This window comes from Amblyomma mixtum, chromosome 9 (assembly GCF_055824585.1).
Source record: "Amblyomma mixtum isolate Tamu chromosome 9, ASM5582458v1, whole genome shotgun sequence".
Classification (NCBI taxonomy): Eukaryota; Metazoa; Arthropoda; class Arachnida; order Ixodida; family Ixodidae; genus Amblyomma; species Amblyomma mixtum.
Genome location: NC_143020.1, coordinates 83670219 through 83689395, shown reverse-complemented (window position 1 = coordinate 83689395; position 19177 = coordinate 83670219). Strand labels below are relative to the sequence as shown.

The 19177-nt window shown below is 43.9% G+C and overlaps 2 protein-coding genes across 2 annotated transcripts in view; one reads left to right on the top strand and one right to left on the bottom strand.

The window, feature by feature from the left end:
- Positions 1 to 2404: 2404 nt before the first annotated feature.
- Positions 2405 to 18453, bottom strand: LOC149329922 (retinol dehydrogenase 7-like). Its single transcript, XM_089560664.1, has 6 exons — positions 18260 to 18453; positions 17554 to 17783; positions 14806 to 15012; positions 10723 to 10905; positions 7261 to 7393; positions 2405 to 2865 (listed from the first exon to the last, which is right to left on the bottom strand). Exons 2-6 carry the CDS (start codon positions 17756 to 17758, stop codon positions 2535 to 2537), a joined length of 1059 nt encoding a protein of 352 aa, XP_089416790.1. The 5' UTR covers positions 17759 to 17783; positions 18260 to 18453; the 3' UTR covers positions 2405 to 2534.
- Positions 5517 to 19177, top strand: part of LOC149329920 (estradiol 17-beta-dehydrogenase 2-like) — a 73956-nt gene continuing 60295 nt past the window's right edge. Inside the window, exon 1 of the mRNA XM_089560654.1 lies at positions 5517 to 5665. The gene's annotated coding sequence lies outside the window, so the exon portion shown is untranslated. The remainder of the gene's footprint in view (positions 5666 to 19177) is intronic.

Below are 19177 nucleotides of genomic sequence, written 5' to 3'. Positions count from 1 at the left end.
GTAGGGTGCACACCCGTTGCAATTTCTCGGATGACGGCCTGCTATATCTTCATGACAGAACTAACCATTTCAAACTAGAAAGGCGTACTTTTCTGCCACCAGACAAGTCATTGGATAAGGCGCAAGAGTCAACCTGGAGACGCCTCCAGACACACTCTTTCAAGAACCTTTAACACGTTTTGGCGGGCTAGTTGGTTAAGCATCTTGAATAAACAGCGCGAACGAAGACGAGCACAAAAGACAAGGAAACGGACGACACAGCGCCGACACAGCGCTGTGTCGTCCGTTTCCTTGCCTTTTGGGCTCGTCTTAGTTCGCGCTCTATATTCAAGATTCAAGAAGCTTTACCTGCTAGCAAGCATACATCCCGGCGACTATGAACCCGGAATGCATATTCTTTGGAGAACTAGCCACTTATGATACATAATATGGTAGCGTAGAGAGGAGCCGCCTCCGGCGACTGTATTAAAAGGGACATCTCTTGAGCGATGGGAGGCCGTGTTGGCCGGCTCAGACCTGTGCACTCAAGCCCCGCATCGAGTGGACCACACAGGTAGCTGTCAGCCATGGGCTGATGGCCACCTAGCACGGCCATCACCATCTGCCTTTTCAGACGAAATAAACGTTTGGAATGCAATCCACAGTCGCCGCGCCAGGTTTTCTTCTTTCTGCAATGTAATGAGTGTTGCTGCGTGGTGTGTCGGCTCCGCCATTCTACTCTCTACTTCCATGCTTGGCTCTTTGACTAAGCTATTCCAGCTTTCGCTCTAAAAACCACTGAGTGATCTGGGACATCGCACAAGCTTTGTCCCGGATTTGGCTATAGCTTAGCTCAGAGGAGGTGCCGTAAAACGGCTCTGGCAGTCAAAAACGTCGCACACCTCTCACTCAATACAGCATCCCACCCCACTAGAAGGAATGCAAGCACACTTCGATAGACGCCCGCATTACAAGAAGGCAGCGGGTTCAGAGCTCATCGGGGATGGTGGTAAACTTCATTCAATAAATGGCTTTTCGCCCGCCGAACTATCAGCGGTCCTTAGTAAAGGGCTCCTAAGCCTTATCAAGTCAGTGTAGAGTGATACAGTGTCGGGTGTTCCCCGCACAGCGGGAATGTGTTTGGCAATAATATGGGGTGCGTGTGGCGTAAGATGCTGATGTGTATGTGTTCTTGTGCAGTTTCCTCTCCGTCGGCCCGTCCCTCCTTTGGGATCACCTCCCGACGTTTGAGACGAAACGCCCGGCCTCTCACCTGGTCCTTCACAACCCCTGTGGGCCACTTCCGTAGAGGCCTCTTGCTGCAGTATCCATTGAGGTAAGCTTCTTCAAGCGGGTTATCGAGATAACAACAACGCAAAGGCACACAAAATGAAAAGTGAAGCTCGATTCATTTATTCAAACGGACGTTTGTCTTTGAGGTAAAGGCAAGAAACAACAGCAGTGAAACTACTTTGACCACCTTTTCCAAGGAGAGGTGGTCCTGCGTATCACAACCTTCACATATCCTAACTTGCATAAGGTACTTTTCTTACTGAATTTTTGTAGAGAAGACACTACTGCCGTCTAAATTGCACGGGCGCTCCCAAAACCCCCACTATCAGCCACGTACAGCTGCTACCACTGCCGACCTCCTGTTTTAATCAACGCATTTGCTTGTGTCAACGCCCTTAGTCTTTGCCTTGGGGAGTGTTTTGGTGTAAACCATCCCTGAGACGTAGAACACGTACACCGAATGCGATGCAGATTCATAATCACCTGAACGAAACTGGCGGGGTCATTAATATTCCCGAAACATTGCCACTTAACGGTTCCCGTATCTCCCCGGTGCGGCACTGCTTTAACGGCTCAATTTAAGGTACAATTTAAAAACTGCTTCTAAGCAACGTGGTGAGTCCTTCCGCGGCAGTAGCTCTCTTGTGAAAGCGCGAAATAGTGCAAGGTACGGCGCCCCGTTCTTTAAAGGAGTTTTATCTACTAACGCCCTCTTTTCGAGTAATCATTTGCTGAGCTCTCGGGGTGTGGTTGGAATCCAACGCTTTTATGTGTAAGCATTACTTGCCTCATGCGTGGCGTGTACAGAAAGTGTCCACACTTGCTCTCCACGCAGTAACTCGGGTAAACTCGCGTAAGTTCGGAGGGGCACCGCGCAAGCCACAGTCAATGAGAGGAAGCTCGCGTAATTTCGAGTAGCAACTCGGGTAAGCTCGAGTAAGTTGGAAGGGTGCCGCGCCAGCTGTAGCCAATTGGAGGCCAGTGGCAGGTGGCAATTAAATTAATAATTAATCGCGAGAGGTTGGTCAGGCAGAGCAACCTCGGTCACACAATCTCTACCGATGGCTGATGTAGAAACAGCCACCTACCAATGAAGTGGTGCATCGCTTAACCGCTGCACAACTGAGCTGGTAGTGGTATGAAGATCACCGCCATCTACGAATGTTAAGCAGAGAATGAGCAATTCTGCATTATTGCACCTTCGACAAAGCACTCCGAACTCAACAACAAAGTGACTCCTCACAGGCTCGTCAATGTGGGGCCTACTTCTTCCATCCGCTCATCTTCCGCACCACGAAACTTAACGCATCCACCATCTCAGCGGGCGCCTCCCGCAGGATAAAGTATAACACTGGATCCAGGGGGCCCCAGGCGGAGTAGTAGGGCTTCGGCTCCGATTCCCTGATTGCGCGCATCATCTGGTCGACCACCTCGTTAGGGTCCTCGCGGGACATGCACTTAAAGAGGGTCTCGGCTGTCTTCGTCCATTCCAGTATCTCCTGCTCGCTGTAGTCCTCGAGCACCTCGGGCGGCAGCTTGCCGAGGTCGTCTTGAATCATCTTCAAGGAGCCCACGTCAGCCACTATACGGGTCCTGTCAAGAATACAATAATGACGTTCCCATTCACTGGGAATATAAGGTCATATTTTTGGCAAAGCATGCCCGGCAAAAAATGCCAAAACGAGGTGAGGGCTAAACTCTTATTTTATGTATATACTCGTCAATCACAAGCATAAGTTCTGTTGATCGGCATTAAAGGAATATTGAGGACAACTCCATTAAGTCATTGATCTATGAAAAAAATGACTATTAAATCATCTTCAAGGAGCCCACGTCAGCCACTATACGGGTCCTGTCAAGAATACAATAATGACGTTCCCATTCACTGGGAATATAAGGTCATATTTTTGGCAAAGCATGCCCGGCAAGAAATGCCAAAACGAGGTGAGGGCGAAACTTTTATTTTATGTATATACTCGTCAATCACGAGCATAAGTTCTGTTGATCGGCATTAAAGGAACATTGAGGACAACTCCATTAAGTCATTGATCTATGTAAAAATTGACTATTTCTTTTTTTTTCAGGTAGCATAATGGCTTCCCGGCAGCAAAGGAGCATTTATGGCTGACAAAATGTAATTCAAACATTTTGCCGTTGCTTGATTCAAACTCATGATGTCTACACCGAGAGAGCAGGTTACTGCTCTTTTGAAGTGGGTGGGTGAATAACAAGCTTCTAGGATCCGCGCCACAAAATTCGCGTGAATGCATAGAGTTTACATGCAAAACCAGCCGATGTTGGCGACACCTGTTTATCTGTACCTTGCTCTTTTCTAGTCTACAAAGCTGCTTCCGGAAAGTGTAGTATCTTTGTGATTATAATACCGTAGTTTATAAACGCAGGCCGACTTCAATTTGTCATCAGTGCCGCTTTAATAAAAGTGGCCTTAAATTCTGGGTGTTCCCATGAATGCACAACAATGTTTTCAGCCTTTGGCCCATCACATCGATCACTGTAACCCCATTTCTCCGTGCTCTGTGCTACCCGTCAGCACGCCATCAGAAACATGCAACAAAGACCTTACAAGGCTGAATGCGCATTTACATGAAATTACAAAAAAATTGATGGCAGACAATTACTATCTGAAACAAGGTTACGGCTTAGTTAAAACATTCCGCAAGAGCCGGTGGTGAGCCTGTCTTTTCTCCGTCCTCTTCTTCTGTTCTTTCTCTCCTTGTCTTCTTTCTCTTGTTTTTCTTTCTTCTTTTCCTCTCTTATAAAGTTTTTCTCTCTTCTGGCGTGGTTTCTTTCTTATTTTTCTTCTCCTTCAACTTTCTTCTCTTCTCCCCTCTCCTGCCCTGGCTCTTTGACTGGCTTTCTTTGGCTTTCAGATTTCTACAACTACAAGTTTAGTTATACGACAATTCAAGGTGGGCTCCCAATAATGGTCCTCGCCGTAATTGCAAGTAACTTAAAAGTTATTTCGACCCTAGGAGTTCCCAGGAAGGTAATCTGAACAAGGCGAATGACTAGGAAGGCTCCTTAAAAATATTATATTTCTAGACAGTATTTTAAACACTAACTGCGTGGTACAACAGTTAGCCCCCTCTAGCTTCCAGTAGCATTTGGGCAGCAGAACTAATGCATTTATGCCGAAAAAAACACATATGCATTATAATTACGGAATTACGTCGGATGAACTCGATTTTACTCCATTCTTGTACCCTGAATAATATTTTGTTAACATGTTAAACACGATTTCTGCTCACAAATAACCCTATTAGAGAACTTACGTTTTCTTGTGGCGAAAGCTGATGACACTGAACAAAGACTGACGGATATGTTGTTCTTATTCAAGAGGGGGGTTCTTGGTTGACTGAAGATCTTTCTGTCTATTTATTAATGACGTGGCTGAATTTTAGTGCGATTTCGAAAAGTGTGTTTTAGAAACCACAAGCCCAATTCTGTCACTTATTAGATGTCTCATTGCTACTACTGTTTTAAGCGGTATTCACGCTAACGACCTCCTGTTCCAAGCCTCTTGCACGTTTAAAATGACAGGTGTGACGTTGAAAGAATCTTCCTCAGTACTCAGACGCAGGCAAGCCTTGCACGCTAATGAACGTGCTGCGTGTGAGATTGGTATTGTTCTCAGCGACATGAGTGTAACATGTAAAGAAACTTGATTTGGCAAAAAAGTTTGTTTCTGAAACTTTGCGTTATTTTCATGCTGCCTTCAAATACTCATGAAAAATACATTTATGTGCCAAACAAAGACGACCGTTTATTCTCCACCATCTTTTCCATGCGAAAAATGAAGCAACGAAGCCTGATTTATGGACATGTTGCACAGTAACCAGATTTAAACCGAACTTTGAGGTAAAAAAAATATCGCCCAATTTTAACCTCCGAATTTCGGGCAAAAATGAAGCCCAAGAGTGAACTTCATAATTAGACTATACGCTAGGTTTCACGGTGATAAGATCATATTGAATGACTCCTAGCATGTGTTTTTGCAATATGAAGAGAGCCTAGAAGCAAAGGGAATAAAAATAGACATTTCATTCTGTCACGTCAGTTAACTGCTAACAGAAAGGGCCTCACTTTCTCGACACTTAGCCACTGAAACACCACCGCTGATACCTGCCTCTTATCTCCAATGGAATAAGCCATAGTGGTGCTATCTCAATGTAGACGCGAGAGGAACTGATAGTGCGCAACATCCTCTCAGCTACCGCCCGACAGGCGCGGCAACTAAACGCTTCCCAGTGCTGCGTTACCTCGCCGTGTGATTCCGCTCGCAGCTGTTCCTGCCCCGCAGCTGGAAAGTCGTTATCCACACATTGCTGACCGTTGCCTCAGCTACGCCGAACGTCGTGGACATTCGAATCCGGTGAGACTGACCATGTCTACAGGCTCTGAAAAATATTGCTGTGTCGTATTTGTGGACTATTAGCTACTATCGTCAAATGTTTAGGGGAATCCCCCAAGGTGGAGTAGTCTACTCCACCTTGCGGGATTCCCTAAACATTTGACCAACACAGTTCCCACTTCGAGTTATTGATCAATTTGCTCTCGCCCTACCATAAGCTTGCCGTCCCGGTTACCTCAATTGGTAGAGCGACTGCTCCGGTGAAGCGTTGGTCCCGGGTTCGAACCCTGGACCAGGACGAATTTTTCTTTAACTACGAAGTTTCTGAGAAAGCTGTTTAGCTTTACTTTGTAGCCGTATGGCTGCGCTTGGGTGGATGCGAATGAGTAATTATTTTCTTATTATTAGCTACTTTGTACTGAGTGAACCCAGGCTACCGTGATCTCCTTCCTAGTGAACGATATTTTCGGCATCATGCGCATACTCGATATCCTAATCGCGCGCTTACTGCTGGCACCCGCGTCTTGAATAATTGTGCAAGCGAAACGCTCCGCTTCATTATAGACGTCTTCGAATCTTTAGTCCGGGTTTCTGACCCATATAAATGTGACCATTAAAGTTACCTACATCTTCATGCTTTTCCTTCCTTCGTGTTTCCTTCCTTAGTGAGACGGAAATTGAGAAGTATGAGTTTGAACCCGAGCTCTGCTCTGAAACTCCAGTGGTAATGCCACGAGCATTCAAGTGCTTTGTTTACTTCTTTAAGCACATCAGTGTTTTTCTTATCGCGATTTTTGCTATCAGGATAGAAACGTCTAGTCTTAAGTACCTTAATGTTTTTCTTGTTCCTATTTTTGGTGTCAGGATAGAAACGTCCAGTCTTAAGCACCTTACAGTTTTTCTTGTCGCTATTGTTGCTCTCAGGATAGAAACGGCCGCAAAATAATCTTTTGCTGACGAGGACGACATACTTCTTCACAACGATATCCGTCACCCAAGTGCCATTCAAAGTGGACTGTATATTAGGTGCTTTAGGCTGCTACAGATAGCAGCTACGTACATTGAAATTCTTATTTGCCTATTTGGACGCTATTGGTGTTTTACACAAACTCTAAACTGCCGGAAAACTTGATCATCCCGCTAGACATGCATTGAACTTGGCTTCAATCTCATCCAACGAATCGATATGCAGTCAACTATTGCGCTACAACCCTCTTCAATTAACGCATTACTTTCTAGCAACCTTCTTCCATTTTTAACCCTCTATTCCGTCTGCTAAGCAGACTAGCTTCTCAGAAAATATTTCCGCAGGCTAAAATCTGTTTTCCATTAAAGCGCTCTCTCTCTCTCTCTATCTCTCTCTCTCTCTAATATCTTAGAATCGCGCACCACTTTTATTTGTGCGCTGAAAACAAAGTGTTAACTATTCCTTTTTATTTGCGTGACAGTGTCACAAAGTCCTTTTAAAAACCTCCATCATTCTTCCATGCGTCGATTAATTTTCACCAAATTCATGAACAGGCAGTGAAGGCAGAAAAATTAAACTGTTTCAGACGCCGGTACATTAAAAAAAATATGGTAGATCAGCACCGCAAGCCCAACAAGCGAACATTCACCTGTATGCGGTCGGTTCGATGGTGGAGACATCAACACCCTTTCCCAGGCATTCGCGTCGCAGTCCGTCCGCCAGCGAGATGACCGCGTGTTTGCTCATGCAGTAGGACACGCCCGCAGGCACGGTGCCGCGGCCTGCAAAGCGCGGCAATGAAAACAACCACCATGGCCTGTGAGACCTTGAATCGCACTGAGCTGCGGGGCAACGGTCAATGCGCCCTGATGCGTGCTCCTGCCGTTGCATACCTTGTTTACAGAAAATGTCTGCGAGGAATGCTATGAGCTACGCGGTCTGCTTATCTGCCCCCCGAGACGATTATAGAGCCGCCCTACGTGCGCTCGAACTAATCGACTTCTCGATCGGACGGCAGTAGCAGTATCTTCTCTTCCTGTTGAAGTGTTTACATGGACACACTAACTGCATGCACCTAGAATCTCTGATGAAGCTTCGGGTTTCTGGACGGTTCGCGCGACAAAGTTGTTTGTTTGACGTGTCACCTTTCAGAATGAGCCCCATTGTAAGAATGATGTGTACGCATAACGCAATGGCAACACGTCTGGCTTATACAGGGTGTTTCACCTAAAACATTACAAAATTTTTAAAAATAGGCTTTATGAGTTTGAATAGCGCTTTGTTTTCAGCATAGCATTGTAAGCGGTGTAGCACATTACAATACAGCTAAGACGTGCTGACTAGCAGGCTGATTAACTAATACTGAATAGTTAACTTTTTCACTATTACCGTCAGGCTCTTAATTACTGAGAGTTGTGTAGCCAACCGCATTTAATATCCTTATCAGTTTCTAGAATTTTGTAAACGCGGTTACCCTCGCAACTATGGGCCAGCAAATCTTGGCTGTCTCGACGAGTTACGTGCACTGGAGAGGTTGTTTTGCCTGCAAGCTTCACGAAAGCGCATGTATTTTGGCGCGATTTAACCAAAATTTGTTGGCTTACAGCGCCGAGGGCACCCACGTTTTCGGAAATCTAAAAACTGATATGGATATTGCTTACGGTGAGCTTCACCCCTCTAAATTAATTAGGAGCTTGAAAGCAATAGTTAAAAAGTTAACTATTCAGTATTAGTAAATCTTAGGTGACATGCACTGTATATTTCATCAAGATTTGAAACCTTTCAGAAGAAACCTGCGGTGCTCACTGGGACTTTAACAACTTTTTGCTGTTAACTTTTTCTATGATTCCTTGGGATTTTCATCGCCTTCACCGTATTAATAGTATTTTGTTATTCTTTTTTATTCTTTTCATTGTTCTTTTCTCTTTCACTCCTCTGAATGCATGACTGCAAAAGTCCGATAGCTGTTAGTGGGCACATCACAATAACTAGATAGTAGAAGCTATGGTTCGCAGGTTGTGTGTGCTTCGCTCTTTGCATGAGGTTAACATAGGATAATGGTTCCCTTGGCTTAATGATTACATCAGTATGTGCTTCGCACAAAGACTAATTTCGTAGGCCATTTTGAGCGTCTTTTGAGATGCATTGCACAGTCATACCTGATGTGACAGTTTGCAGGCACAAAGCTGAAAGAAAGTTCACGGCACATGGGTTTTTCTCGAGAACTTTCTTAACTTTCATCTCTCTGTTTTTTGCCAGCTATTTCATCAACTAAATAGCCACACCAATTTTTAACGTTGTTTACCTACCGAATTTGTGACATATAGCATTGAGCAACAACGAACAGCAAGAAAATTGTGATCGAACACAGCTATACTCCAAAACGTCCATCTTTGCAGAAGCGGGCAGAAATCGTTCGCAGGCTGAACAACGGGTAGCTTGATAAGGCATTGTGCGCCTCATCACAACGCTGTATGGGAGCGCATATGAGAACTAGCACGCGGCAGGCTGCGCAGTATACCTTTCTGTAATTTCGTATTACCACACCCTCAGAAAACGTGCTCCCAATTTTGCCACGGTTATCCTGTACTCCTAGATATACACCTTTCTTACCTGGGTCCTGTCTGTACAGTCGCTAGCGTCCCACCTTGTCACTGAACCTTTAATTTAGCGGCCCTCTTTATGGTAAGAGCTTGATTCCATGCTAAACAAAGATACCTGAGCGACATCTGTGGAGCTCAGCTAAATTAGCTTTAGCGTGTTTCCTTTACTTAGCGGCTACCACGGACATTTCAGTTTTAAAGTAATGCAGGTGCAAGCGCATCTTCTCAATTTTTAATTGTGGCAGCCACATTGATTTTGCTATTGCGAAGTATCTTGCTGTGCATTCTTTTCGGTACAAGTTCTCAAACATTCACGGTTTACTACAATTCACAAAATCAGCAATAGCTATCACTCACGATTTATTTGCTGACGCAGTAGTGTGAGCTGTAACTCGTGTCAGAAGATCATAAGCATAATCCTTGAATTTGTTACACCATTTAAACACGAAATGATCACTCAGCACCTACACTAACACACGCTGGGCAGACGTGGAAAGCGCAAACATACCTTCACTGTAAGCAGAAAGGAGTAAAAAGGGTGTAAGGTTGTCCTCTAGCGCACTCTCTTCTATAAAAGGGTGTGAGCTTGAGGATAACTTATTCGCTTTTTACTCTCATGTAGGTGTATTCGTTTTTGGAGTGTTGAAGTCTTCGTATTTGCGACATTTTTCCGAATGCTTACGTTGTGAACACTAGTTGGTTCTTGACGCAAGTAAACTGGCTGCACCAAATAATACAGGGATAAATAAGACGCACAAGGGACAAGAAAGATGCTGCATAACTTACTTAACATTTCTCAGATCGCTACCCTGTTGGCTTTCCAGTAAGTTTGCCCACTGCGGTGTCTTCAAGGAGATTATGCCATCCGGAAAAGCTTTATTCAGCTGTCTGTGCTACAGTGATGCGAATTGTCTGCGTGTACTATGCCACTCGGTGTAATAACCTCACTGTCTTTTACTACGATTATTGCTGCAGTTGCTAGATATCTGTTTCCGTAAACATTGTTCTTCATAAGCGCACTAATATCCACTTTTTAGCAGTGTTTTCTTTTTTTGCCTCGTGCCAACTGCTGACTTGCAAGGATGGTGAGGTCCGTCAAGCCGTGTATCATTCGCTGCTTTTTTCTCACCATCCCCAGTTTGCATGTACAAACTGAAATAAAGATTTGATTAATTGATTGATTGATTGATTGATTGATTGATTGATTGATTGATTGATTGATTGATTGATTGATTGATTGATTGATTGATTGATTGATTGATTGATTGATTGATTGATTGATTGATTGATTGATTGATTGATTGATTGATTGATTATTCTGTAGCATGACTCAGTTGTTAATACAGCGTCTATCCTCCCGTTTGTGAGCCTCAGTCTCCCCTCTACCATTTCGTGTTGCCTGTTTCCGTTAGTTTTGATTATCGACTTATTATTCATTAACGACGCCTGGACCTTCCACTTAATCACCGGAGAGCTTGGGGACACAGCATGAGTAACGTTCAACTTGCCTAGGACGCTGGATACCAGGACGACACGGCCCCTGGATTTCCTCAGGAGCGGCAAAAACTTCTTGGACACGCTCACCACTCCGAAGACATTCACGTCGAAGACCTTTCGGATCGACGTCATGCTCTCCCACTCTAGCAGCCCGTGACTAGGAACACCGGCGTTCGCAACCACTGCCCACAGCACTGCGGAATATTGGGAAGAAGAAAAAAACGTTGCAGCGAAATATAGTACCCACGTTTTTCGGTTATATATAGCAGTAGGCATCTCTTACAGTGATCGCCAGGGGAAGCCTCTGTGAAGCCATTCTGGTACTTGATACCCAAACCGAGAACTAACGTCATAATGGGAAAGCAATACGAAGGAGCATTAATGCCTGTAAAGTAACTTTTATTACTCCTGCCGCTGTATTTATCTCGGCTCTAACGCCTTTACGACAGTCAAAATCTGGTGTTTTCAGAAGCATCAATAGAGTTACCACCGTCATAACATTTTATGGTCACGCTGAAGCCGTTGGGGTGAAACCAAGAGCTTCACTTATCATTCTTTCAAGAAGACTTATAGGGATGCTTCTTGTACTATTTCATCTTCGTACCTTCGGTATGTATGTGCGCGCGTATATGTGTGTTCACGCCACAAGCGCCTGTAAAAGGGGACAACAAAAAGTTGTTGTAAAATCTAATATAAGGATCCAGTGTCCGGTTTTTCGCAGTCCGTCCTAGAAACACATCACCCAGACCAACTTGCCTTATTCTTCCTAAGAATTTGATATACCACTCCCAGACCAAGATAAACAACAGGGAGTTGAAATGGAAGCAATGGCGAACCAAGCGGATGAACTCCTCCCCAGCTTTTCGAGTTCGGGTTCATATTCATAATTTGATGCAGTATAAACAGTTTAAAAATTATCGCTCCATGAAGTGCACTTCTCTTTACTGTGCGTAAGGAGCAAAAACAACGTTAGAAGGCTGACAATGAGCAAACTTCACTAGCCTTTATAAATCTAAAGCTTTCTGCATGTCTCCCATGCATGTAAGTGGTAAAGTTGCACTCTGAGTATACCTAGGAATGGAATGACATCACTTTAGAATCGTTTCAGCCACTTACTTTGTAAAAAAAATAATCAGCTACAATTTAGCGCGGTTATACGAAATGCCAATTACGTGTACGAGCGTTCCCTTTTCCACCTCTGTTTCTAATTCTCTTCGATGCTGTGTTGAAAGTTGAAAGTTGAAAGTTGAACGTTTATTGAGTAATACAATAAAAGTTACAAGCGTATACAGCGAGAGGTCCCATGGTACAAGACCGCGGGCGGGACCTCCCATGAAAATAAATTTCAATATGCAACATAATATAAAATACACAGCACATTAATTAGCGACGAAACAGAATAAATATAAGCACATAGTGTAATATTAGTTACTGAAATATTTAAATACAAACAATGTAATGCACGATAATGTAAAATAAAACACTCACAGATGCCGCGATACATAGAATCAATAACATAACAGAAAAAATCACAAATTAAGAAGGAAAAGCTTTAGTTTGACCTTGAATAAAGAAAGCGTATTAGTTTGTTTGATGTCTATGTTCAAAGAATTCCAAAATGATACGGATGAAAAATGAAGGCATTGTTTCCCGTAGTTAGTTCTGACCTTAGGTAGTAAAAAGTTATTACGCAGCGCAAAACGTGTGACGATGTTGCTCATGATCGTGCCGGGAGAAAATATGCTTAGCGGGAGATAATGATGAAGAATCTTAAAGAATAGGATACCAAGGTTGTAAAAATAAAGGGCCGAGATAGGTAGAACGTTTAAATCTATAAACAAAATGCGGGAGGGTGACATTCGAGGGGTATTGGTTATGATGCGCATGGCTTGCTTTTGCAGTTTTATTAAAGGCCAGAGATGAATATGATAGGCGTTACCCCAAGATGAGATACCGTAGTTTAAGTGGCTGTGGATGAATGCGTAGTAAAGAGATAATAAAGTTTGGACTGGAAAATAGCTTCGGGCTTTAATTAGTGCGCGTAACCCATAAGAAATTTTCTTGCACGTTTCAGCTACATGATGATTGAATTTTAGGTGAGGGTCAATGATAACACCAAGAAAAGAAACTCGATCTTGCGGTGAAATAGCAGCAGAATTGAGGTACAGAAGTGGTGTGATGGGCAATGACTTCTGAGGGGGATGGAAAATCTGAAAACAAGTTTTAGTGACGTTCACGGACAGGCGGTTAATGTGGCACCAACGCTCAAGAGAATTAAGATCATTCTGTAGGTTAAGAATCAGCTGATTAATGTCCTGATGCGATGATAGCATGGTAGAGTCATCTGCGTATAGTATACTATTGCAATTCTTTAAACAGGATGGTAAATACTTAATGTAGAGTAAAAACAATACAGGGCCAAGAATTGAGCCCTGTGGAACACCCTTGTTAATTAAAGCTATGTTAGATGTATGGTCATTAATAGAGACTATGTGCTCTCGATCACAGAGAAAGCTCTTCAAGAGCATTAGGGGAGGTCCAGTGATACCATAAGATTCCAATTCGTGAAACAAGATGGAGTGATCAATGGAATCAAATGCTTTGCTAAAATCTATGTAAACTGCTCCTGAGAACATTCCTTTATCAATCCTTTATCAGAGGTTACGAGGTCAAGCAACCTTTAGACAATGATGGGCTAAATCGTGAGTTTTGGCCTTACAGCTAGCCCGCTAAAACCGGAGGGGAACCCACGCTTGTGTTAACGTATTAATGCCCATGTATGCTGAATTGGTCAGTCTAGTTTACACTGATAGGTCACTAAGAGTACTCATACCACTCCTCGTGCAGCGGTGCAGCGGTTAAGCGATGGTCCTGCGATGGCAGACGCTGCCACCGGTGAGGCTTGTGAGACCCAGGTTACTGTTCCCGACCAACCTGACAATAACATGAAGGCGAAGCTTGCGGACTGGGTGGGAAAGGTCGCCCTCCGTTAGGGCGCCATTAATCTCACCCCATTGATCTTTTAGATCAGTAAAGTTTCTCTAATCCAATCCGTCCAGCCCATGTCGCCAGGCAGTGGCGAGTTCAGAGACTGGGGTCTTAGTGCTAGCCTACTGAAAAGGGGTCTGCAGTTGTACCAAAGGTTTCTTTAAAAAACCTAATATATATTCGTACCTGCATCGTTTGGACGCATAAGACAACTTGCATTAAAACTGCTAATTGCTTAAGATATACATTGAGATAATTCACTGCTGGAAAAACCTCGAAAGCTTACAATTTTTCCATATTTTTCTTTTCGCCAAGACGTGTCTTGTCGAACTATACACCACTGGTTATAAAATCACACAGTACACCGAGGAGACCTAATAACGAAAGATAAAAGCACTATGAACTGTTTTTTTATATATAGATCGGTAGTATTCAGCACGCAAAATTATAGTGCCTAGATGCACGGCTTTTTGTCTGCCTGCTCTTTATGCTAATGGGGCACATGCAGTCCGCTGCCCAACAAAAGGTTCTATTAAAAAAGAACGATATTCATGCCTGTACTGTTCCGAAAAAAATGAAAACGGCACATCAATTTTATTAATTATAAGGCCTTAGGGATTGAAGCGCCACCTGCTAAAATACACACCAACTTCTCAAAGGCTTACAAATGTCTTTGATAGATGACGCAAAGAGTTCTGCGTTGCCCATGGCGTTGCCTTTATAGAGCGCGCACATTTTTTTGTGTGTTTATATTACACTTTACACTGAGCTTCCGAGACTTTAGGAGCGGAGGTCCGAGCTCTAAATTTCATAACTCTAGGGCCTGATGTTAAAAAATGAAGAAAAGTGGCTTCTTTTATGCATGCCCAGACCTTACAAAGGTGCGCTGTAGGTTAAGGACTAGGGGGCAGCCGACAACGCCCGTTTTAAACGGGTTACTCCGAAAATCCAGCTTTCCATACACTACCAAGCAAATTATTATATTTGCTATTCTCCGGCCCAGCAGAGGACGAGGCTTCAGGAAGTTTTCGGTCCTAGAAGGCGAGGATCATAGACACAGACAGGGATTTAAAAATTGAAGAAATAAATTTCACTTGTTCACTCACCTTTAGAACCAAGCGTGCTCTTGACAGTGACGAAGGTCTCCTCGATCTGCTCTTCTTTGGTAACGTCCATCTGGAGCACGTGAATGTTGGAGTTCTTGGTCAACTCACCGGCTCCTTCGCCCTTCGCGTTGAGGCAGCCGGCATACACGAAGAACCCCAGGCGGGCCAAACGTTTGGCTAGCAGGTTTCCAAAGCCCGTGTCACAGCCTGCGACCACAAGGCGGTTCAGATCAAAGCTCATCTGTATGAGTGTTAGTTAAGGTTCATGCCGCTGAGAAAAACGCACTGTGGAATTTCTTTCTTGCGCAGCGCGAAATAAACACATCGGCATCTAAGCTCTATAAAATAGAAACTTCATTAGTGCTATGTGAAAATGATCTCTTCACAAAGAGTCACTTGTGCCGAAGGGGCCATCTGAATAATAGCTTTAAAACCGGCGACTATTCTCAGGTTTACCTCTATCTTCGCTTTTAGGTCTTGTCAAACGTGTAAAACCTCCATCTTACCACAGCCTCTGCTCCAACCTCCATGATCACGGTACTTGTATGCTCTCGATTGCTCAAATCTGATAGTGGGTTAATGTAACTAATTATATAAATCAAAAATAGAGAAACCAGTCACAGGCAAAACTTTCTTGCGCTTTTTTCAAGGAACTAAACTAGCGAAGCAGCTGAACAAACTCTTATGCTCTTAAATGCCATTTCAGTAGGAGGTCACAGAAATGTATTTCTTTCCAGTAATTATCAGAGGTGCAAGCAAGTTCTGAACATTACAAAACGGCGCACTTTGATTCAACCTCTGATTGGCGGCCACTATACATTGCTGATAGAACCTGCTTTTGGCCCATACGGCGCTATAACATTGGCCTTTGTTTACAAGAGTGGGGGAGGGAGTATCGTCTTTTTCATGGCTGAGCGCTTGGCTTCAAGCCAAATCCCGGCCGCGGTGGTCGAATTTCGATTAAGGTGAAATTCTAGAGGCCCGTGTATACTGTGCGATGTCAGTGCGCGGTAAAGAACACCAGGTGGTCGAAATTTCCGGAGCCCTTCACTACGGTGTCCCTCATAGCCTGAGTCGCTTTGGGACGTTAAACCCTCATAAAAAAAATTATTACTGATGCTCAGAATTGACTAAATGTTGGGGAGAGCTTTCAGAGTTACTGCCGTGCACCGTGTATGACATTTTTCTCCTTAAAAAATTTCCTCTTCATGTGAAAACACGAAAAGAGCAAAATGAAAAGCGGCAGTGACAGAACAGTAATACAAACATGCACTTGCCTCACTGAAACAAATGGAACCGCGGTTCGCTGTCTAGTAACCTTCATGTGTAAATGATTATTTATCTATTTGTGATCAATGCGATGGAATTTCTTCTTTACGCTATATTCCACATTGCTTAAGTCACGGAACGAACTGAGAAAGCAGCAAAGGCGTCACAGGAACAAACTCTCGGCTTGGTATGAACTAAAAAATGACCGCGGCCGTAATTAACGAACTATACAGGGCCTCCATTAAACAGTTCACATTATGACGGTGGCGATGGAACTCTTGCTGAACCGTCGCGAAAGCCACACCATGACACTTTTTCGAGACGCTTTTGCGTGGTTGCGCGTTTACAGCGGCTTATTATACTTATAAATTTCACCATATTCCTTATAAGTCATGCAAAAGTTCCTTTACTAGTTCAAAAGCTCTTATAAAATAATGCCAGTATTTCAGCAGAAGACCCTACGCTAGTGCACGATGGTTAACAGTGTAGCCGAGCGTTGCAGTCTGTACCCGGAATTTTACAAATAGCCGAGCATTGCTTCAAACCGCGCGTATATACTGCTTAATTCAACGAACATGTTGCATCATCCTGCTTCATGCATCCACACTCTGTTAATTCTCTATTGTGACCAATTTCAACTCCTTCTGAATAGCCAGCAAGTGACGTACATCTTAAAGATGTACCCCGTACTTAATAGTTACTCTCTTAATACGATGAAAGGTACCGGTGTTATGCGGTTTAAACCGAACTGAAAAAACTTTTCCAGCATAGATTTTTTTGGTTTTTCACGGTTTCAACCAAAAACTCCAGTCGCTTCCTAGGTGCCATAGCAGCACATCATCATCAGCATCAGCCTGACTATGCCCAGTGCAGGGCAAAGGCCTCTCCCATGCTTCTCCAATTAACCCTGTCCTGTGCAGCAGCGGCCACCCTATCCCCGCAAACTTCTTAATTCTAACCGCCCAACTAACTTACATAGCAGCCCACCTGTCCAAAACCGTTGCCACTGCCTATTCATGGCTAGGAAGCTATCGCAAAACTATTCACCTACCAAAGAGCAACAGGCAGACGTCATTGCAGTCATCATCATCATTGTCATCATTTATTTCACCCTTAAAGGCCTCTGTTGAGGCATTACATAAGGGGGGAGGGGGGACAAAGCATATACAACTGAGAATAACACGTTAATACAACAAAACATAATGTAGTATGCTTAGACATTGGTTATCACGATAGCAGCGGCGTTTCTTGAGCAACTTTAGCCCTGCCTTTGAGTCGAAGCAGACCCTGCTGTGAAGTCGTCCTCTTGCGACAAGATATCTTGTATCTTGTAGTGCTTTAAAATATATCATTTTCATTGTAGTTGCGCAAAAAACAGTTTTAATGATCTATGTGTTGTCTTCGGTGCTTACACCGAACATACGGTTCTAAATAAGCCTAAACACAGCCACTATCACCGAAAAATGCCAAATGCCTTACCTGTCACCAGCACGGCCTTGCCGTCTCCTTCTACAAGCTTCATGAATAGCTTTGACCAGAAGAACTGCGCCAGCCAGTAGCTCGCCATGAGGACCAGGCATGCTGATCCGAGTTGAGTGCTTAGTTGTGTCAAGAAGGGCGAACGCGTCCATAGTTCCCATACAGGCACGACCAGGATGAAGAACAGCATCCACCTTGTTCTCATCCTGTAGCGTCTTCAGTACGAAAACCTTTAACGAAACAATGCAGTCACTGAGGCGATGCCGTGAACCAATGATATCCCGGAAGAACTCTAGCCAGCACTGGCAATCAACATATTCGCATGCATCTTCTTAAAAATCTCAGCGATTGAGTTCTGGGGAGCCCAGTTCTAACCTGAATTCCTCTTGATTAGTATTTTCCTTGAACAGGGTGTAGGTGTTGTACTTTTTAACCGTTTCTTGAGAGCGATATCTTACCCGGCTTCAATTTCAGTTCCAGTAACCAGCCGGCCTAGTAAACATGGTTAGGACGGCCTGCTTCATCAAGGCATCTAACACTTTCGCTTCAGAGCGAAAAGCTGATGTCACAAGCTTATGAATTGTAACCTTGTATCATCATCCTTCCTTTCTATATAAACCTCAAGGCTCGATTATTGCCAGAAAGCATTTCATTGAACTCCTAGATGCCTCATGAACAGTTGAAAAGTAATGAAGACTTCTCGTACGTTTGTAGTGGGTATTCCCGTCAACGCTTCTTCAGACCTCCTCCATAAAATCCAGGACCGTTGTCTTCTTCTTGTCCAATGGCCACAGAAACGTTACTTCTTTAAACAAGCTGTCCTGTGGAAACCTTAATAGCGGCGCCGAACTCCAAGGAAAAAAAAGTCCCTTCGCTTCCAAGTGGCATCATGTGTTTCACGCGCACCACTATGACTTGCTCCTTCCTGTTTTTCAGTGTGGGTACAAGCGTTGTGTGCGGGGGGCTATATAAGGGGTGAGACCAAATATTGGCTTTTACACCAGAAAGGGAACTAATCTGGCACGCTGAAGCGTTCTGCAGGTAGACGCTCCTGAAAGCTGGTATCTGAAACGGCATCAGGAAAGAACGACCTTATCTTGTACGAGACTGCACTCAGATGGCAAAATATTTACCTTGTTCTTTTGTCTTCTTCGATCATAGAGAGAGATAGAGTTATAAAGCCGCCGCTTGGGCACTCTTGAGGTTCCACGTCGCCACAAGCATCGAAGCTTTTAATTGTCAAAGGGTTGGCTTTGTTCACTCTTTCTTGGTCTCCTCCTTCGAAGGACACAATAATATTGCTCGATACCCACTGCCGTTTCAATGTCACGGAGCCGTTCACGATTACGAAGCCGTTATTACGGGCGGGAAAGGATGCTATTTTTCTTCGTTTTTACCGTTCCGCGTTACATAACCTTCATAACAATTACTGCGCCGGCACAAATAACAACCAACTTCTGTCTAAACTGTGCAGGGTAAAATTATAGTAAATAATTATCAATAATTACACGCAAACTCTTTTGAAAACTTCCGAAATAAGGTCGATATCCTTCGCCCCACCGGATGTGGGTTCATGCAATCAATAAACAAACATTCAAAGCAATGTGCTTAGCAGGGGCGTAGC

Excerpts from the sequence above, each read along its gene's own strand:
- LOC149329922 (XM_089560664.1), bottom strand. The coding sequence starts at position 17,758 with ATGAGAACAAGGTGGATGCTGTTCTTCATCCTGGTCGTGCCTGTATGG. Across the intron at positions 7,394-10,722 it reads CCTGGTATCCAGCGTCCTAG|GCCGCGGCACCGTGCCTGCG; the intron begins GCAAGTTGAACG and ends CGCGCTTTGCAG. Across the intron at positions 2,866-7,260 it reads ATCGAACCGACCGCATACAG|GACCCGTATAGTGGCTGACG; the intron begins GTGAATGTTCGC and ends TATTCTTGACAG.